The following is a 22304-nucleotide window of genomic DNA, read 5'->3' as shown; positions in this document are numbered from 1 at the left end:
TGTGGTCAGACACACCCCTGAGACACACCCCCTCCTGTGGGACACACCCCCTCAGTTGAGATACACCTCCTCCTGTGGGACACACCCCCTCAGTTGAGACACACCCCCTCCTGTGGGACACACCCCCTCAGTTGAGATACACCTCCTCCTGTGGGACACACCGCCTGTGGTCAGACACACCCCTGAGACACACCCCCTCCTATGGGACACACCCCCTCAGTTGAGATACACCTCCTCCTGTGGGACACACCGCCTGTGGTCAGACACACCCCTGAGACACACCCCTCCTGTGGGACACACCCCCTCAGTTGAGACACACCCCCTCCTGTGGGACACACCCCCTCAGTTGAGATACACCTCCTCCTGTGGGACACACCGCCTGTGGTCAGACACCCCCCTGAGACACACCCCCTCCTGTGGGACACACCCCCTCAGTTGAGACACACCCCCTCCTGTGGGACACACCCCCTCAGTTGAGATACACCTCCTCCTGTGGGACACACTGCCTGTGGTCAGACCATCCCCCTCCTGTTGGACTTACCCCCTACAGACAGACACACCCCCTTCTGTGAGACACACCTGCTCCAGTCAGACCCATGCCATGGGATACATCCAGTTAAGCTAGACACGTTTGAACAGCGAACATGAGACATATCCTCTTCCACGAGACCCAACCCATGCAGTGAGGCACCCCACTTCCACGACACACAGCTCCTTCTGTCAGATGTGCCACATCAGTGATGTGCACACAGAGCGGGAGCTGGTGGAAGCAGATTTCACTGTGCTCTGAAAGGCGTCAGGGGCTCGTGATCGACACCGATTTCTCTGTGGTTTATCTCAGACTTGTTTCACTACACTTTCTTGGCCCTGGGTGCTATTTTTGTTCTTGGGGGACGAGTCCTGTCCTCCGTCTCTAGACCACCTAAGACAGCAGTCCACAAGGCCCATCTAACCTCTGGTTTCTAGCAGCTCATTGATTGGAGGATCTCCTCCAACACGGACACCATGAAAACGAAGAGGATGGAGGCTTACACAGTGAAGGCCAGAGCTTCGTGGGTGTTGGTGAGAGATTTCATGTGGCCCGCGTCCTTCAGCAGCCCTGCGAGGTCCTTGCGCTGCTGGTACTGTTCAAAGGTGAACTCCGTCTGGACCGTTGTGGAGAACTGCACCGCAGCGAACTGGAGGACAGTGACACAGAGAGAAACGTCAAGGAACGCACAAGGAATACAGACAGACGCGTCTACGAGCCAGTGAGCTCCTGGACGCCACGGCGAAACACAACGGTCTTGTGGTCCCTTCATATCATCCTGAGACCTGGAAGCAGACAGACCCAGAGACCGCAAGCGACTGCAGACCAGCCGACTGTAAAGTTCGGTCAGGGGTGCTAGAAGGCGGGACACACACATATCTACCTATCCGATGCCTTCTGTAGAGACATTACTTCCCACGTTCCCATGTTTGTGTCCAATGCCTGTAAATACGCCAGTACCACGACTGAAAGCTAGCTGGACAAAGCAGCTTTCGGTGACTTCATAAGGGGAAAAGGTGCAGTTAGTCAGGGGGACTCTCCCAACCCCCAGTGGTGTGTCACTGCTGTCACGATTGTAGTCCCTCCCCCTTAAGGGCGCTCCGGCTCTTTCACGTCTGACCTGATTTTGTGCACCACTACACTACCCTTGATCCTAGCCAAAAGCTAGCCTCCTTCCAGCCCCCCTTAAAAGCCAGACGCTGACGTCAATCCGGGCCCTGCTCTGGTTTCTGCACCAGGCGAGTCCGGGACCTGGAAGCGCCTGGTCCCGTTAAGGTTTTAGCTCCTGTTCCCGCTCCCGTTCCCGTGCCGGTTCCGACCTGGTTCCACATTTTTAAATCTCGTTTGTCTTGGATGGACCGCCCGGTTTTGGACTTCATTTGGATTCCCCCTTGGATTTTCTCCTGGATTGTTCGCCTCGGCCACACCTCCCCCGAACACCAGCGCACCAGGGACACGCCCCCCCCGTTTTCATCCCCGTTTCCTGCATGACTTCCCCCCCCCACCCCCCCCGTGTTTCTTCACTCTTCCCTGGATCGTGTCGTCCGCATAGGGTCCGGAAAGAACCGTTCGTTACAACTGCGAGATCTCGTTAACACTCACGCCCATGACGGGCCGATCGCTGTGCCCGACGGTCAGGGACTCGCGCGGCACAGTGATCACCGAAGTCAGTGGGGTCAGTGCAGCTGTGATCGTGATCAGGGCTGTACCGTGAACCCCGCAGGAGCAGACCGCAGCCGCCGCGGCCTCCCACTTGCCTGGATGGAGGAGTTGGTGAGGTTCCTCATGATGTCCACGATGAACTCTTTGTTCTTCTCGAAGTCGGCGGGAGTCAGGCTCTCCGACCCGTCAAACAGGAACACCAGGTCTATGTCTCTCTTGAAGCAGCCTGGCCCACAGGGAAAACACACGTCGGGAATTCGGCCCTGTGCGCGGCGCGGGGCGGCAGCGTGGTGCCGCGGTCAGGGCCGCGCACTCGAAACTGGAAGGTCGTGGGTTCGAATCCCAGGTGAGACTCTGGGGTTGCACAACGTGAGCAGTTCACTGCACTGAATCACTCCCGTAAAACACATAGCTGTAAAAATGGCAAATTTCAGTCGCTCTGGATAAAAACAGTGAATAAATAAGTGACCTATAATCCTGGAGTTTTAAGGAAGAATGGTTACAAATGAGACCTTGTAGCCTGTTTGGCAGCTGGTAGCTGATTCCAGCTGTACATAAAGAAATAAAAGTGTGTGCCTGTTCACAACTCCCACCACCCTGTGTGTAAAGCAGAGCCTCCCCAGCTGTCTCTTGAGAGAATCCAGGGTACCGGCTTCAACAAGATGGCTGGACAGCTTGATCCACACTGCCTTCTCGCTCACTGGGCTGGAAGAAGTCAGGGTACTGGACCGAACACGACAGCGCTGACCCCTGCCGGGAATTACTCATTGACTGTGCTGATGATTTAACATGGGCAGCCGTTCACAAGGCTGGGTGTTGTCCTGGAGCAGCACAGGCGAGGACTCCAGCCCAAGGTGAATAACAGCTACGTGGCAGCCTGGGATCCGAGCCCACGCAGCTGGCGGGCCCCACTCAGAAACATGCCCCCTCCGCGGCGAGTGGGCGGCCCTTACCCTGGTAGGAGGGGGTGAGGTTGCCGGTGAGCTGCAGCTGCTCGTCGAACTGGTAGCAGATGCTGTTCAGGTACATGTTGGAGGCGCAGCCGTGGGCCAGGGAGGGGCTGCAGGTCTGGGGGGAGAGCCACAGGTCAGATCTCCAGAGCCACACAGCAGGGGAGCAAGGGGCAGGGGCGCTGAGGAGGAGCAGGTCTGGGGGGAGAGTCACAGGTCAGATCTCCAGAGCCAGTACCAGGGGAGCAAGGGGCAGGGGCGCTGAGGAGGAGCAGGTCTGGGGGGAGAGTCACAGGTCAGATCTCCAGAGCCACACAGCAGGGGAGCAAGGGGCAGGGGCGCTGAGGAGGAGCAGGTCTGGGGGGAGAGCCACAGGTCAGATCTCCAGAGCCAGTACCAGGAGAGCAAGGGGCAGGGGCGCTGAGGAGGAGCAGGTCTGGGGGAAGAGCCACAGGTCAGATCTCCAGAGCCACACAGCAGGGGAGCAAGGGGCAGGGGCGCTGAGGAGGAGCAGGTCTGGGGGGAGAGCCACAGGTCAGATCTCCAGAGCCAGTACCAGGAGAGCAAGGGGCAGGGGCGCTGAGGAGGAGCAGGTCTGGGGGGAGAGCCACAGGTCAGATCTCCAGAGCCACACAGCAGGGGAGCAAGGGGCAGGGGCGCTGAGGAGGAGCAGGTCTGGGGGGAGAGCCACAGGTCAGATCTCCAGAGCCAGTACCAGGAGAGCAAGGGGCAGGGGCGCTGAGGAGGAGCAGGTCTGGGGGGAGAGCCACAGGTCAGATCTCCAGAGCCACACCGCAGGGGAGCAAGGGGCAGGGGCGCTGAGGAGGAGCAGGTCTGGGGGGAGAGCCACAGGTCAGATCTCCAGAGCCACACAGCAGGGGAGCAAGGGGCAGGGGCGCTGAGGAGGAGCAGGTCTGGGGGGAGAGCCACAGGTCAGATCTCCAGAGCCACACAGCAGGGGAGCAAGGGGCAGGGGCGCTGAGGAGGAGCAGGTCTGGGGGGAGAGCCACAGGTCAGATCTCCAGAGCCAGTACCAGGGGAGCAAGGGGCAGGGGCGCTGAGGAGGAGCAGGTCTGGGGGGAGAGTCACAGGTCAGATCTCCAGAGCCACACAGCAGGGGAGCAAGGGGCAGGGGCTCTGAGGAGGAGCAGGTCTGGGGGGAGAGTCACAGGTCAGATCTCCAGAGCCACACAGCAGGGGAGCAAGGGGCAGGGGCTCTGAGGAGGAGCAGGTCTGGGGGGAGAGTCACAGGTCAGATCTCCAGAGCCACACAGCAGGGGAGCAAGGGGCAGGGGCTCTGAGGAGGAGCAGGTCTGGGGGGAGAGTCACAGGTCAGATCTCCAGAGCCAGTACCAGGAGAGCAAGGGGCAGGGGCGCTGAGGAGGAGCAGGAGGAAGAGGAGGAAGAGGACAAGAGGTGAACTAGAAGAGGGCAGTGGGGTGAGGAAGAGGAAGGCAGTGGAGTTGGGCAGTGGGGTGAAGAAGAGGAGGGCAGTGGAGTGGGAAGAGGAAGAGGGGAGGAGGGAAGTGGGGTGAGAAAGAGGAGGGCAGTGGAGTAGGCTGAGGAAGAGGGGAGGAGGGCAGTGGGGTAAGGAAGAAGAGGGTAGTGGAGTGGGGTGAGGAAGAGGGGAGGAGGGCAGTGGGGTAAGGAAGAAGAGGGTAGTGGAGTGGGGTGAGGAAGAGGGGAGGAGGGCAGTGGAGTAGGGTGAGGAGGAGGGTAGTGGAGTGAGGAATTGGGCAGGAGAGTGGTGAGGTGAGGAAGAGGGGAAGAGGGCAATGAGGTTAGGAAGAGCAGGGTAGTGGTGTAGGGTGAGGAAGAGGAGGGCAGGTGGGTTTGGGTGAGAAAGAGGAGTGCTTGGGGTATACTGAGGAAGAGGAGGAGGACGGTGAGGAAGAGGAAGGAGACTTACTGTGAGCTGAGGGCTGCTCCCCATCCTGGCAGCGAGGGACAGTCCCACAGCTTTCACTGAGTCCATGACTGTAGCTAGAAAGAAGAGAGAACAGCTTTTCACAAAACACACCACAGTCTGAAGCAACTGCAGGAGACCAGCGCCACCTTCTGTCACACCCGAGAGACAGGACCAGAGATCAGTGCCACCTCCACCTTCTGTCACACCCGATAGACAGACCGGAGACCAGCACCACCTTCTGTCACACCTGAGAGACAGACCAGAGACCAGCGCCACCTTCTCTCTCACCTGAGAGACCAGCGCCACCTTCTCTCACACCTGAGAGACAGACAGAGACCAGCGCCACCTTCTGTCACACCCAAGAGAAAGGACCGGAGACCAGCACCACCTTCTCTCTCACCTGAGAGACAGGACCAGAGACCATTGCCACCTTCTGTCACACCTGAGAGACAGGGCCAGAGACCAGCACCACCTTCTGTCACACCTGAGAGACAGACTGGAGACCAGCGCCACCTTCTGTCTCACCTGAGAGACAGGACCGAAGACCAGCGCCACCTTCTGTCACACCTGAGAGACAGACCGGAGACCAGCACCACCTTCTGTCACACCTGAGAGACAGGGCCAGAGACCAGCGCCACCTTCTCTCTCACCTGAGAGACAGGACCGAAGACCAGCGCCACCTTCTGTCACACCTGAGAGGCAGACCGGAGACCAGTACCACCTTCTCTCTCACCTGAGAGACAGGACCGAAGACCAGCGCCACCTTCTGTCACACCTGAGAGACAGGACCAGACACCAGCGCCACCTTTGTCCTAATGTGATGTAGTGTACATACTTATCATTGACAAGGGACAAAGCATCTTCTGATCTGACCTTGGGTCCTTCAATACAGAGTTTGCGTGTTCCCTCTGTGTTCATGGGAGTTATCCAGGTGCTCTGACTTGCTTCCTTTTTTAAAGATACACTGGAGAAGGGGTGGGCGGGCAATTAACAGATTGCCCCTGTTTGCACAAGTATGTGTGTCTTGTCCCACAAGTAGCTCTGCCTTGCACTCTACCGGGCTGCTGGGAGTCTTACCTGGAGTAAGGTAATAAGTGACAGTCGGATAATGGAAGAAAGGATACAAGACCTTTCCTGTTTCGGTGCTTTTGCTCTCTCTCCCATTCAAATTCACAGAGCTTTATTAAGAGGAGTGCTGAAATACTGCGCTGCCAAAGACATAACAGTGAACAAGACCTTCCAAGCAGTAAAAACAAACTGAGAGACTCTCCCTCTCTTCATCTGGGTTGTAAAATAGAAGCAAAAACGAGCTCTCTGTCCTGACAACCAATCTCATACACGGCCTCCTGGTAGGCTTTTGAGATATTAAGCTGACAAGAACAGAAATGAATTTCTGAAAGCTAGAGTTGGACTTTAAACCTGGTGTATGTTGTAGAGACTCTTAGGCAGAGCATGCCCTGTGTGCCTCCTCCTTCAGTGCCCTCATAGCCAGGTCAAAACTCCCCCTCTCTCAGCTGGGATCTCTAAGTCACAGGTGAATCAGGGAGCTGTCCAGGACGCTCTCAGGGGCAGGTTACCTTCATTTAAGATAAGCTGGCAGGAGTTGGGTTCGTAAGCACACTTGTAGATTCCTCCAGTTCTGTTGTCTTTTAATGGAGCGCTGACGATGATCCTGAAACACAGAACAAAGGGACATCAGACTCCCTCAACACACTCCTCTGAAAAAGAAATTTAACAACATAAAATGGTCACAGATGAGAGGAAGCCGTTGGGCCCACCTAAACTCTTGGTAGCTGTTGGTTAATTGACGACATGATTTCATCCAGCTGTTCCTTCAGCGACATGACAGGGCAACTTGTTCCACCTGCATAGGAGGCTTTACATTACACAAAGGGTGGTGGGAGTGTGGAACAAGCTGCCCGGCCTTGTTGTTGAAGCCGATACCCTGGCTGCTCTCAAGAAACAGCTGGATGAGATCCTGCAGTTAGGACAGGAGACACTACCTTACACAAAGGGTGGTGGGAGTGTGGAGCAATAACAGAGATAATGGATGGGTAATTGGCCAGGCTACCAGAGAGAGCGACCCTTATAGATGTTGAGGCGTGGGCTGTTTTGTGCCTCTGCAGACAGGAAGACAACCCCAAGCAGAACAAGCGGACATGGGTGCAGATGAATTCAGGAGCCGAGCTGTGTCGGTTCTCAGCACGCCGCTGGTCTCGGTGTTGGGAAACAGCGCTGCTCGAGAGCGAGCTCTTATCTCACCCTGCAGCGCCGAGACCTCTTGCGCTCGACAAACAGCCGTGTTTCTCAAGAAGTCCGCTGGGCGCGCGCGTGTGGGTGTGTGTGTGTGTGGGGGGAGGTGGAACGTGAGAAAGCATGCACGTCTGTGAGTTCACCTCAATTTCACCCTATTCTTATTTCGCACAATCGACTGCAGGGCCTCTGCAGAACCCTCATGGGCCCCTCATGGAGTCCAAGCTGCCATTCAGCCCTCCTTGCACGTTCCCTCGATCAGGGGGGTAATTACATGAGCACATAAGACGAGAGGAGGATAATTGTCCCTTCCAGCCTGTTTGGTATTTGGACGTTAAATGATCCCCTCAGCTGCTTCATGAAGAAAAATCAGGGTATCGGCTTCAAAAACATGACTGGGCAGCTTGTTCCACGCTCCCACCACCGTGTGTGTAAAGTAGAGCCTCCTGTCCTGACTGGAGGATCTCATCCAGCTGGTTCTTGTGAGAAGTCTGGGTATCGGCTGCAACAACATGACTGGGCAGCTTGTCCCACACTCCCACTACCCTTTGTGTAAAGTAGAGCCTCCTGCTCTTAGTTTTAAATGCCACCTCCCTGTACCTCCCTGAACCTCCTCTGGTTCATGTTACTCTCTGGGAGAGTTTTATAGCCATTAGGAATCTGAAGCCGCACTAGCGAGGAAGTGTTTTTATTAGAAAAGGTCTACAGCTGGATCCACCGGCAGAGAATCTCTCTCTCTCAGAGAGCAAACTGAGCTCTAGGGCCCAGAGCTCACCGCGGGATCACGTCGCAAGCAAACTGTGACCGGGATTCCCAGTGGCAGTGCACAGGTAGCAGAGTGCACTAGGGGCGCGGTAGGGCTGGGATTAGGCAGCCAGGGCTATCTTGCAACAGAGCAGGAGACACACTGAGAGAGAGGAGATCCCGGAGAATCCCTTAGTAATAAACACACACAACAGGACAGGAGACTCAGTGAGAAAAAGAGGAGATCTCAAAACATTCTTGTAAAAGGAACCTTTCTTTTAAACTATTAAGAAAGAGTCATCTCATTTGGCTTGATTTCAGCAGCTTTAGTTCCCCAGTTCCGCTATTGCAATTTGACTCTGAGTTCAACTTCTGCTTCACCTTTATGTATAGTGATTCTCACTATTACATTGAGCCAAACGTGTCAAAAAGTCCCTTGCTGATTAACTGTTTAACTGTTTTGCCTCTGTACTGCATTTTTAAAGACAGGTCAAAACTGTCTTTATCATGCTCTTTATCACCCTACAGGGAGTAGGGTAGGTCAATCCTGAATGACTGCCATTCAGGAGGAACATGCAGACTCCTCCCAGACACTCACTCGCAAGAGTGCCGCACACTACCAGGCCGCGGAGGCATGCAGTTTCGTTTGCACCCCCTCTGACGAAGGTTTTTGCACCCGTCTGCTAAACGGGCCCCTGGTGTCAGTAAAGCATGAGGCAGGCAAATTCAATTCACAGCACAACAGTGTGGTAAGAAACCACAAGAAACTGGCATCAGTTGCAGCACACACTCACAGTGGTTAGCGCGCACATAGCTTAAAGCAAAGAACCCCCAGACCTCAGTCATGTCCACCTGGAGAGTCGGGATCACAAACAGCCCCCTGTGCTTTCTGTAGGTAGGGCATGATCCTTACAGAATCTGTAAAGATTTAGACAGGGGTGTTCGGATGCTAGCTAGCTAGCTGCGAACGAAAGTCTGTGACCTGTCTTTGGGTTGGTGCTGTCCAGTGTCATAATGCTGCCAACTGGCTAATTTAAGCTGTAAACCAGGCTTCTACTGTATAAACGTCCAGAGATATTACAAAATGTTTAGGGGATATCATGCCAGGTGGAAAATGACTCTGTTTCCAGTAGAGACAAAGTGTTAATTTCCATTGGCAGTAATTGCTGGGAAAGTAAATATGAACTCAAATACGGTGCCTAGGAGTCCCGAGAGTGAGCTCCACGTTGACTCCTGTCAGTGCTTTGTTGTTGCCGTCTATATCAGCCTACTTGCTCTCCGCCATCTTGTCACAGTCTGTTGATTGTCTGCATGGGAGCCCAAGCGAGAATTACTGTCTCTCCCCTGAGGATCAAGCGCTCTAAATTTAGTGTGGAGAGCGTGAGCTGTTGCCCTGCTGGGATCCCACTGCCATGTCTCAGCTTACTCCCACCCTGAGCCACACAGCACTTCCTGTGCCAGTGAATTCCCCTAGGCCGAAGGGCCTGCCCCCCACTGTGTGTCTGCCAAGAAAACAAACAGCCTGATAAAATAACTGCTGAGAAACATTTGATAGAAAAAGCACTGCCTGTCACGATCGCTACTCTCCCTCTTAAGGGCGCTCCAGCCCTTCCTCGTTTTCCCCCATTCCCCACACCTGTTCCTTATTCCAGCCCCTCTTTAGTTCCACCTTTAAAGCCAGACGCAGGCGTTTGCCCGAGGCTTCTCATTGAATCCCGTTTCGTGAGAGCCCGGGGTCCTGCCGCGTCTGGCTCTGTCATGGTTTTAGTTTCCTGTTCCTGATTCCCTGCCCCGCCGGTTCCGACCCGGTTCGTGTTTTTAGTTCCTTTGGATGGGTTCCCTGGTCTTGGACTCTGCCTCCCGTCTTGGATTCCCCCTCTGGATATACGCTTGGATTGTTCGCCTTGGATTCACTCCCCCTGGACTCCTGCACTCCTCGGACACGCCCCCCCCCCCATCTCCAGACCCGTCTCCTGCATGATTATTTTCCCTATTGTATCCTCACAATTCCGGATCGTGTCGTCCGCATAGGGCCCGGAAAGAACTGATCGTTACACTGCCACAGCCACAAACTGAAGAGCAAAGCAGAAAGGGTCAGATGGCCTTGTTAGAGACAGTTTTTGCTCATATCTTCTTCAAAATCGAAATATTTGTTCAAATAAAAAAGAGAATATTATATGATTTTGCTATGAAGTACTGTGGTTTTAAGTGATCTGACTTCAGTATTATATACTATGAAGTGACTTTACTATGAAGTTTTCCTCTCCGCAGTGCCCACAGTCAGATTTCGACACTGTCAACAACTTAAGATGTTCCTGATGTGTTCAGTCCCTTTTCAGAGTCCACAGAAAACCGTATTACCCAGCAGTCAGTCCTCTACCGTTTATTTTACTATACAATGACTGTACTATGGTTTACTGTGATATGACTGTAGTATGATGTACTGTATTATGGTTAACTACACAATGACTGTACTATGATGTATTATGGGTTATGGTGCAGTGACTTACAGTAGTGCAGTGTGCTATGTGTGACAGCAGCTTGGGTATGTCAACGGGATCTCCAGCTGTGCATAGCCACACCTCTTGCAGCCTGCAGGGAAACTCTCGCTCTGCTTCTCCCCTCTCCCACACACTCTCCTCCTGTAGCAGCGCTGCCATGCGCAGCAATATCTCCTCCACAAACTGCAGCTCCTGGCCTCTCGGGCTCAGTTTCACAATTGTGACACGTCGCCCTACATATCTCGTTCACACATTCAGTCCTCCCTGGCCTCCTCCGAGGTTATCTCGAGGTTATCTGTCACGCTGGTCCTTTTCCAGAAGTAACAGAGGAAGACCCTGGGTTCTCTTGATCTCATTCGGCCACACCTGTCCTACCCCTCATCCATCAACACCCCAGACCTCACTGTGCTTAACACAACTCCACAACCCCTCATCCATCAACACCCCAGACCTCACTGTGCTTAACACAACTCCACAACTCCTCATCCATCAACACCCCAGACCTCACTGTGCTTAACACAACTCCACAACCCCTCATCCATCAACACCCCAGACCTCACTGTGTCCAACACAACTCCACACCCCCTCATCCATCAACACCCCAGACCTCACTGTGCTTAACACAACTCCACAACCCCTCATCCATCAACACCCCAGACCTCACTGTGTCCAACACAACTCCACACCCCCTCATCCATCAACACCCCAGACCTCACTGTGTGCAACACAACTCCACAACTCCTCATCCATCAACACCCCAGACCTCACTGTGCTTAACACAACTCCACAACCCCTCATCCATCAACACCCCAGACCTCACTGTGTCCAACACAACTCCACACCCCCTCATCCATCAACACCCCAGACCTCACTGTGCTTAACACAACTCAACAACCCTCATCCATCAACACCCCAGACCTCACTGTGTCCAACACAACTCCACAACCCCTCATCCATCAACACCCCAGACCTCACTGTGTGCAACACAACTCCACAACCCCTCATCCATCAACACCCCAGACCTCACTGTGTGCAACACAACTGCACACCCCCTCATCCATCAACACCCCAGACCTCACTGTGTGCAACACAACTCCACAACCCCTCATCCATCAACACCCCAGACCTCACTTTGTCCAACACAACTCAACAACCCTCATCCATCAACACCCCAGACCTCACTGTGTCCGACACAACTCCACACATTAACTTAGTAGTTAATTGATATTGGTTTTGGTTTCAGTCACATTGCTGGGCAGCTTGTTCTACACTCCCACCACCCTCTGTGTAAAGTAGTGCCTCCAGTCCTCAGTTTTAGTGGCACCTCCCTGTAGTTTCCAACCATGCCCTCTCATTCAGGTGTGAGAATTCACTCGGAATTCAGTGTGGAAGTTCAGAGGTCACGGGTCATATCAGCGTATTAACTTAATAGCATTTTAATCTTGATGTGCTCAACTGCATGCACAAGGCAGAGTGTGGGAGAGGATATAACAGAGGAAGCTAAGTGATAAACAACTCAGTACAGCTCCTCCTCTTCCTTCCTATGGTACAAACACCAATCTGTTCCTATAAATGTCGGTCGTCTTATCGACTAAGAACTTTTATGACATGCTTTCTCACCAAATACTGAGGAACACTTCTCCGGCGATTCCCCTCGTGTTGCAGATTGAGCGGCAGGAACGCCGTGTGACCTGTTTTAGCACTGAGGCACCACCAGGGAGTGGAGAACACAGGAGCTGTCAGAAAGCCCACCTGGCTCGTTCCGACAGGTTGCTAGAGGAGCGAATCTCGAGCCTCACGCGGCTCTGGTCTTTGTTTCTCATCAGCGGCTGGCTGCCCGCGTCCTCCTCCGCTCCCCGAGTGAAGACCTGACCCCTCTGGGATTTGAGCCCTGCATCGGCTCTGCTCTCGCTCGACATTTCGGTCCTCTGACCCCGGCCTGTAGGGGGAGATCTAAAAACCGGCACAGAAAAGTATCGTTCCTGCCATTGAGGCGTGGCTCCTCAGTAAATAAAAGGCTTCTTGACACCTGAAGAAGGCTCCACACCTGAAACGTTGCGTTTCTTGTCTTCTCTTTTCGGCATGGAATAAACCTTCACTTGTTCCTTTGACGCAGCTCCCTGCTTGAACCCCTAAAGTCTACCATACCCCTTTCAGCGATGAGGTGCCCCAGACCGAGCACAGCATACTCGGGGAGCACCAGTGCGTTGCAGAGCTTAGGCGTAACTCCCAGGGATTCCAAGTCAGCTCTCACAGACATGCAAGGAGCACGGAGCACCTTAAAAAATAAAATTCACGGGCCTGAGTTTGAATTGCCACGTCGCCGCCTCATCCACGAGTTCGTCTAGGTCGTTCCGGAAGTCTCCAGAAACAAATTTAATTTGTTTGCCGAGGAAGCCCTATCGGAATCCAAATGGCTGAAACAGGACTGGAAGAGCAATGGGGCCTAAGATGGGTCCCCGGTGTACACCACTGCGCCCATCAGCCCGTTTAAGGGTCGCCGTGCCCCTTAAAGAGTTCATACACACCTCCAACCCCTTAATGGATATTCAATACCTTTACTATCTTGCCAATCAAGCACCCTGGCTCTGGGGGTGTGGTGGTTCCCCTCGTTAAGATCGTCATCTGGGGCGCTGTTTACGTTCTGGGGGACGGGCCCGACTCTCAGTGGCCCAGAGACCCTCCCCGGGACTTCTCCTTTTTGGTGTAGAAACAGCGAAGACTAATTCCTCAAGCGTTCCATATTTCGTCTCCGAGAACTGTGATGCCATTTTCTAAGTCAGTGTTATGCCATATTTTATGTCATCCGCTATGTCGTTTGTCATGTGAGGAAAACATGCAAGTAAGCCTCTCATTGTACCCGGGTGCAAAAGGATGATAAACTTGAACTTGAACTTAAAGTTGAGCAAATGATTTGATCCTCATGGATCACCACTGATGAGGGAGTATTCCAGAAGCCCTGGGCCTCTGAGAATGTTCTGGAAGCACTGGGCCTCTGAGAATGTTAGAATGTTCCGGAAGCACTGGGCCTCTGAGAATGTTAGAATGTTCCGGAAGCACTGGGCCTCTGAGAAAGTTCCGGAAGCACTGGGCCTCTGAGAAAGTTCTGGAAGCACTGGGCCTCTGAGAAAGTTCTGGATGCTTTGCGACGGCCTCCCAAGGCCAGGTCTGTCCTGACACCTCGAGTTCGCCAAACCACAGGCGGAGAAACTACAGAAGAGAGCAGGAGAGAGCGGAAGATGCCCCTTCAGCCTTCTGCCACTCCTGACACTTGACCTACTGTGTCTTAGAAGCCAAAAGGCGTCACGGGATGCCTCTCAGAAATGTTGGTTTTTTTTTCTGCGAAGAAAACCGAACTGAGACGTCCGAGAGGGTCTCAAACAGGTCACACGGCGCTCCTGCCGCTCAATCTGCAACACGAGGGGAATCGCCGGAGAACTGTTGCTCAATATTTGGTGATAAAGCTGTAACGCAACGGGGGCTCAGGCGGGCGCCCTTGCTGCATCAGGTCGGCCCCACACCGTCCGGGGCTCGGACCCGGGACTCCCGCGTCTCTCTGCAGCGACCTAGCCCCGTGAGCTAAAGAGAGATCTCTCCACAGCCCAGTAGCTGTAGTCCTGCTATCACAGGGAAGGGCGGTGACGTCACCTGCTCTGGTACGCCGGCTCTTACACAGTGCCTGTCGGCCGTAAGCGTTACAAAGCATTAAAAAAAAAATAACACAACACAAAACAAAACGAACGAGCGGCTACAGCCGCGGTTCTGGTCCCGAGTCCGGGAGCGGGTTACCCCGCGTCCCGAATTCTCGCGGACCGGTCGCTGGAAGCGGCACCCGCCCCTCGCCCGCGCGCCCCCCGGCTTCACGGCGCCCAGCTCGCCTTCACCTCCAGCTCGAGCCCCTTTCCGCCGGCTGGCAGCGGAGCGCTAAAGGTGTCGGCGCAGTTTAACCTTACATCCTGGGGGGAGGCGGCCGCCGAGAACAGCGAAGAGCTGTTGGGGTTTTTTTTTTTTTAGCGATGTGCTGCACAGGGCGTGAAAGCGAATTGTGGTCCGAGCTGAGCGCGGGTCCCACACACACGCACACCCCAAGCGCTCGACTCTTTAATTGTGATCGCTCTCCTGCAATCCCAATAAAATATGAGCAGTATTTACAACAAGGCGTAAGCAGCACAATTCTCTCCGTGCGTGAATATTGAAATACAGTACAAGCGATCGCGCATTTGCAAGAAAGAGACGGAGTACTTCATAAACGTGACGAAATCTGCAGGTTCTCTCAGCGAAGGGCATTTTGAAAGCGGATTCTCAGTTCTGTCAAGTTCAAATGCAGGCAGAGTGTGTACTGGGGGCGCTTTGTGACGCAGAGCCTATTTTACAAGGCTTTTCAGCTGAAATACTAATGACAATTACTAACCTTTGTTTAAAAAACAACAACAATGCCTTTTCCTGGGTTGACAAAGACAACCCAGCAGATTTCTTCCGAAAGAACGGTGGAACAAATACTGAAGGAACCGAATGGATTTAAAACCGAGAAAAGACGGCAATTCTTTACACAAAGGGGGGTGGGAGTGGGTAACAAGCTGCCCAGCCATGTTGTTGAAGCTGATACCCTGGCTTCTCCCATGGAACAGTTGGATATGATCCTGGAATCAATTAACTACTAATTACAAAAGGGCTGACTGGGCTGAACAACTCCTTACGTTCGTGACCATTCTACTGTTCTAAGACTACATTAAAGATCTCGGTGAAATTATCTCACTTTAATTCTGCCATAGCTCAAGGGTCTGTTGTTCAAAGGTAACCCCCGAATCTATCCTGGTCACGCACACAGAAGCACAGGGACACCATCTGGAAACTTTAGAGACACCAAGCTTAGAGACAGCAGAGACTCGAACCTAGCCTGCATAGGTCTGGAGCATGTAACCCAGGACAGAACCGCACTGGTGAGCGCAGGCGAGCATGCAAACTCCACACTGAAGGAACTGACTCAGAATGAAGCACAGGGCCTAAGAGTTGTGAGGCAGCAGGGCCAACCACTGTTAGCACAGTATTACATCAATTTTACATCATTATTGCATCATAGACGGGACACACGCACGGGACAGGACACCAGTCTGTTACAGGACACACACAGGAGAGAACACACATACCTGACAGGACAGCAGTCCATCACGGGACACACACACACAGGACAGGACACACACACGGGACAGGACACCAGTCTGTTACAGGACACACACAGGAGAGAACACACATACCTGACAGGACAGCAGTCCATCACAGGACACACACACACAGGACAGGACACACACACGGGACAGGACACCAGTCTGTTACAGGACACACACACACAGGACAGGACACACACACGGGACAGGACACCAGTCTGTTAAAGGACACACACACTGGAGAGGACAGCAGTCCATCACAGGACACACACACACAGAACAGGACACCAGTCTGTTACAGGACACACACACTGGAGAGGACAGCAGTCCATCACAGGACACACACACACGGGACAGGACACCAGTCTGTTACAAGACACACACACACAGGACAGAACACACATACCTGACAGGACAGCAGTCCATCACAGGACACACACACACACAGGACACCAGTCTGTTACGGGACACACACACAGACCCAGGACAGGACACAAACACTGGAGAGGACACCAGTCCATCTTAGGAAACACAATGGACAGGACAGCAGTCCATCACAGGACACACACACACACACACACACACACACACACAGCACAGGACACACACACTGGAGAGGACACCAGTCCATCACAGGAAACACAATGGACAGGACAGCAGTCCATCACAGGACACACACACACACACACTGGAGAGGACAAACAGCCCATCAGATCTTTTGTTGCTGAAATAAAAACAGGGCCTTCACCTTCATCATGGGAACGCCGTGAGAAATATAATCACCCAATTCCCGAGGGCGAGGATAGTCACGTCAAGAGCATTAGGAAACATCTAGCTCTGCAGTGAGCAGTGTCAAGTCCCCAGGAGTGCTGTAAGGAGCTGAGATACGAATAGCTCACCATTTCTCCTGGCCCGCTCCGTATTGGATGGTCTTGTATCCGAAGTAGTCCTGAGAGCTCCCCTTGTAGATGATGGGGCTGGTGGTGTCAATGTTGAAGCCCTCGGAGGCTCCGCCTGCTGTCGGACACAAGACGGGTCACATTAGGGAGGGAGGCTATCACAGACAGGGACACCCTGGGGTCCAGGGCAAAACCCGCCGGCTTGACGGTTCTGTCGCCTTTCATGCCACCTCGCCCAGGTGGAGACGAACCCCTCTTTCCCGAAAAGAGCTCGGAAAACTGGCCCGGCCAGCGGGTGACCCGCGCTGGTCAGGCCTGACAGACAGGAGGACAGGAATTCACAGCTGAATCCAGACAATCGGGAGTGGTGAGAGTGGAAGAGCCGTTATAACTGAGAACAGGAGGCGGTTCTTTACGCAGAGGGTGGTGGGAGTGGGGCACAAGCTGCCCAGCCATGCTGTTGAAGCCCACACCCCGACTTCTCTCGAGAAACAGCTGGGAGGAGAGATGGGGATATTTTTTTTTTTGATTAACTACCAAACGGGCAGAATGGACAGGGCCAGAACCAAAAACTGGACCTTTGCTCAGAAGCAGCAGCAGCAGCCCAGTGCTGAAAGCACCTCTGTCTTCCCTCCTGGGTGTGAAGCCCGTTGGCCCCCTTTAAGACAGAAGATATTCTGGACTTGCAGCTCGTTAGAGTTCTTGTCACTGTTACTGTAGGTGTTTACTACGGGGGGGATACTGTGATGCGCACTGTGATGATTTCTTTCTAAGGAATTTTAAAATGAAAAAGGCTATACAAAACCAGAGCTCCCAGGTGACAGGACTGCACAGCGAACTTTTTTCCTAACACCGCTGGAGTAAAAACCAGCGTTCCTGTGTCCAGATCTGTCCAGCAAGTTTGATGCGCGTACTCTGAAAAGATCAGTGATGGGTCTCCTCTCTGTCTCCTCTAAGAGCTGTGAGCAGAAGTGACGTGTCCAGGAAACTTGAGTTCTCTTCTCCAAAGGTGTCAGATGAAATCTCTTAGTCAACAACCACCATGACTGTAATGTCTGGGACAAGGGCTTGAAAGACATGTAATTCTTCTCCACTGGTTAATTTCATTATGACTGTCTCTATAAGTTTTAGTTCTCACACAACCTCTTACTGATCTGATCTCCTGTGATCTCTTGCTGTCATGATCTCTCTTACTGACATGATCTCACCCATTAATTTTCTATCCACTTCATGCGGTTCAGGTCAGTGGGGCAGCTGGGGTCTATCCCAGCAAGCAACAGGCACAAGGAAGGGTTCAACCTGGACAGGACACCAGTCCATCACAGGACACACACAGACACACACTCTCACACACCCTGGACAGGACACCAGTCCATCACAGGACACACACAGACACACACTCTCACACACCCTGGACGGGACACCAGTGCATCACAGGACACACACTCTCACACACCATCACAGGGCAGACAGACACACACACACCCACACCCGGGCCAGGTCAAGATACTACTGTGCCGCCCATAATTACATAAGATTTCTCAATTCAATCCTATGATTGTGCCATTTAAACGTTTGATTTGGGAAATGAAAGTCTTCTTCTCCCGAGGTGTGTTCTGGGTAGAAATTCAAATAGAATTTCGTGGCAGGGATGGTTCTGACTGGGTGACGCACTATTCTGGGGTTGTGTTAGATGTTACACTTTGCATTCGGACCAGAAAGCTCCAGTTTTGTCTTGTCTGATCACTAATAAACCTTCTGCCACATGTTTGCAGAATCACCTGGGCGCTTTGTTCCAAATTCCACGAGGGATTGGAGTTTTTCTCAGGGCATACAAGCCCCCTGGCTTGGAGAGACGGGGGCACTGTTGAATGCTGGACATTTTCTGCCATCTCAGCCAGGAGCTCTGTGACCAAGGTCCAACTGGTTTAGAGACACAGACTGGTCCAGGCAGTGTCTGCCTGTCTCCAGTTCTTAACGGTCCACCCCTTCCAGCTCTGAGAGATGTCGACACTCTTCAAAATGTTTTTCTAATGTCTTCTGACCTGTGATTTTCTGCACCTCTATCCCTGAGTTGTTCTGAAAGCTCCTGGGTCCCATCGTTGAGTCTCTGCCTGTAATTCACCACTTAACTGCAGGGTCTTACAGACACAGTTTTACAGTCTTACAGTTTACTCTGAACTCACGGGAAACAGTATATTACTGCACAGACAGAGGCTACTAAACTAACTGTGTGGCTCATTAAGGCGGTTATGTGCACCTAAATTAATCTACTTTTACCACAGCAAAGGATTTGCATGCAATCATGATTCTTACGTTTTTATTTTGTATTGATAATTGATTTAATTCTGTTTTTGTTGTTAATGTGTGGGGTCGGTGGTGTTTATCACAAATCCTAATGCTGCTTCGAAGTGCCATGACTGCAGGCTCTAAAGTCTCACAGTGAAAACTGAGACTCTGAACTATAAACACAAAACTGGAAACACTGGGCTAGAGGAGACTCCTAATGACAAAGAAACAGTAGCAGGAGAGTCATTTCCATGTTTCCAGACTGAAACCTAGGATCTCACAGACCTGCTCAGCCTCCCCATTAAATGGTAAATTGATATCAGGCGCAATGCAAAGCTGACCTTCATGGTGCCTGTATCTGCTGAGCCTGGGCCCTTCTGTCTAGATACACAAACCTGTCTTCATTCAGCTGAAGAGAATAACGGGGTCTTTCATATTCACAGCCACCCCATTTCTGTCACAGGGTGTGAAAACTGTGCCAGGTGCCGAGTATTTCTGCAAGGCTGTGTATATCCAGCTCTGAGTGTCTGGACCAGCAGCCTCGCCGTTCAGCGGGTCGAAGCAGAAGGAGAGGGACAGGTGAGGAACAGAAAGAGACATTCTAGAGGCTCAAGTTTGGGCTGCAGACCTGAGTGAGGTGGCAGCTGTGTTCAGTCTCAAAATGTAATGAATTATTAATTCCTTTTTTTACATAGCGCTCTTCGGGACACTTTACAGGTAATGGGGTCTCCCCTCCACCAGCACCAGTGTGCAGCCCCACCTGGATGATGCCCCAGTCTGCTCACACACACCAGCTCTCAGTGGGGAGGAGAGCAGAGTGATGAGGCCAGTTCAGAGAGGGGGGTTATTAGGAGGGCATGATGACTAAAGGACAGGGGGAAATGTGGCCAGGACACTGGAGTAACAACTTTTGAGAAAAACTCTGGGATTTTTAATGACCTTGGAGAGTCGGGACCTCAGGTTTATGTCTCATCCAAAGGACGGCACCTTTTTACAGTATAGTGTCCCCATTACTATACTGGGGCATTAGGACCCACCCAGACTGCAGGGTGATGTAGCTGCTAAGGGTTAGCTCAGCTTCATGCACATGAAATGTGTAAATTTATTTAGACTGATCTTCTGAGTGTTTATTAAGAATACCAGGCTATTCTATCAGCCAAGCTGAAAAGGGGATTTAAAGAAATATATTTATCTTTACTACTCCCCTACATACTGCATGTCTTTTTATAGCAGGGGCGTACGCAAGAGCATTACTTAGTATCAGGCACGTCGGGTGGCGAAGATCCTGTCGAGAGAGAGCCTATCACATGGAATCTACTGCAATTTGGAAATCACATCGTGTTCAAGTGAATTCCACTTCATAGCGTTTTCTCTGTATGCTCTGACACACGGAGCCAGGGTTAGAACAGGCTGTCGCCTCGTCAGACCTGCAGCATGAGTTATAGCTGGAGACGGAGGTGGAGAGCAGAGAGGGGTTTGTTTTTGTGTTTGCAGTTTCACATCTCTTCCGAAACAAAGACATTTCGGTTTCCCAGTATGACACAGTGGCGTTGGCTGAGTCAGGGAGAGGTGAAAGGAGGGGTGAGTCACCCTCTTCACCTCCTTGGTGAATCATCCTTAACTGATCAATGACCTCTGATTTCGTATGTATCAGACTCACTGGACTGAGGGGGACCTATAAGACTCACTGGACTGGGGCTGGAGCCCCTCTGATTGAGGGGGACCTATAAGACTCACTGGACTGGGGCTGGAGCCCCTCTGAGTGAGGGGGACCTATAAGACTCACTGGACTGGGGCTGGAGCCCCTCTGATTGAGGGGGACCTATAAGACTCATGGGACTCGGCCTCACAGCTACTTAACACACTCCAGGTCCACAACATCACACTGAGAGAAGATCTCTTTCAATAATCACTTTATACAATACTGGCTCATGGGGGTGACCGAGTCTATCCCAGCAAGCAATGGGCACAAGGCAGGATACACCCTGGATGGGACACCAGTCCATTGCAGGGTACAAACACACACTCAGGCCAGGGCCAGTTTTCCCTGAAGCCCCTTAACCGACCAGCTCTGGACTGTGGGAGGAAACTGGAGCACCCTGAAGAAACCCACACAAACATGGAGAGAACATGCAAACTCCACACACAGTACTCCTGAAATTGAACTCAAAAACCCAGCACTGAGAGCACTGAGAGGCAGCACTGTGCCGCACTGTGATTTTCCTTATATGCATTCATCTCTAAAATTGGGGCCACTTCCACCTCTTTAGGGGACACAAAGCAACCAAACAGGTCGTAACAATCGGACTCTGAAACACTTGTCTGAATTAACACAGAAAACTCAGGCCTCACAAAGGCGGCGGACAGGTTAACTCAAGAGCCCGAAAAAAAAATGGCGGACGGTCTTGAAGCCCACTGGACACTACAGGATTAAGATCAGAGCAAACGGACGCAGGACCACCGTTTTCCCCCCACCCCTCTAGTCGAATTTCTCCACCAGCCGGTGTTGTTTCCCTAACCTCAGAGACAGCCCAGACGGACATTCACCGACAGCGGGAATAAGAAAAATGTTATCCAGAGCTAGCGAGCTCTTCCGAGAGCAGCAGACCTCAGCTTTCGTCACGCTCCGAGCTCTGCTGATAAAAAAAGGAGATCAGATAATATATAAATATAGTTGCGTCTCTTGGAAACGTCCCCACAACATTCAACATTCCTGGGACGGCGGGGTTTTTTTTATTTTTCTGTGCCGAGTGGCGACGGCAGGACGGCGACGTTTCTGCAGCCGTGACCAACAGGGCAGCCGCGGTGACGTTCCACGCGAGGCGGCGCGACGGCTTCTCCCCCCACGGCCCCGTCTGCAGGTGTCGCAGGCATGTGTGCCCGCGTCGTGGAGTCGAGTGTCAGATCTCTCGCCTGATCGTGAGAACAACCGCGAAACAAGTTACCCAATCTTCGCCTCGAAGAAATGAGAGAGATGCTGTTTTTTTTTTTTGCTCTTCTCTTTGATAAGCCATGGAAAATATGTGCTGTGTTTTTTTTATACATATATAAAACTATTCATTCTACGAAGCTAGGGTGTGATTTCTGTGGTGTGTTGTGCTCTTTGCGCAATGGCTGTAAATATCACACATCGTACATACCCCCCCCCGGCAGCTGCAAAGCGGCGCTGCCTGCGTGACTCGCGTCTGAACACCACGCTGCTTTCTCAGGGGATCTCCAAAGCTGTTCTCGGGTCCTCCGAGAGCTCAGGTGAGGCCCGGGCCATTTCACATTGCGAGCCCCCCTCATTATTTCGGGAAGAAGGGGTAAAAAATATTTTAACGTAACGAATGGCAATGACGGGAGGTTTCAGGCGGCCATTTTGAAACTCCTAAAGAAGGGTTGATTCAGCGCTGAAGGGGGA

At 52.5% G+C, this 22304-nt stretch overlaps 1 protein-coding gene across 2 annotated transcripts in view; it reads right to left on the bottom strand.

Annotated features, from left to right (window-relative positions):
* The window catches only part of LOC148834203 (integrin alpha-M-like), a 61537-nt gene that overhangs the window by 28271 nt on the left and 10962 nt on the right, over positions 1-22304 (bottom strand). The window contains exons 1-7 of one of the 2 annotated variants that reach the window (XM_088916905.1): positions 21421-21460; positions 16613-16730; positions 6628-6722; positions 5051-5124; positions 3145-3259; positions 2287-2417; positions 1033-1178 (exon numbers count right to left, since the gene is read on the bottom strand). In XM_088916905.1, coding sequence (XP_088773031.1) covers positions 1033-1178; positions 2287-2417; positions 3145-3259; positions 5051-5116 — 458 coding nt within the window. In that variant the 5' untranslated portion in view covers positions 5117-5124; positions 6628-6722; positions 16613-16730; positions 21421-21460. Of the gene's footprint in view, positions 1-1032; positions 1179-2286; positions 2418-3144; positions 3260-5050; positions 5125-6627; positions 6723-16612; positions 16731-21420; positions 21461-22304 lie in introns of those variants that run through there. The other variant, XM_088916904.1, reaches the window with a different exon arrangement.

Source organism: Atractosteus spatula, chromosome 5, assembly GCF_055471065.1.
Source record: "Atractosteus spatula isolate fAtrSpa1 chromosome 5, fAtrSpa1.hap1, whole genome shotgun sequence".
Lineage (NCBI taxonomy): Eukaryota > Metazoa > Chordata > Actinopteri > Semionotiformes > Lepisosteidae > Atractosteus > Atractosteus spatula.
Note: the sequence above shows the minus strand (reverse complement) of the source record. Positions and strands in the feature narration are given on the sequence as shown.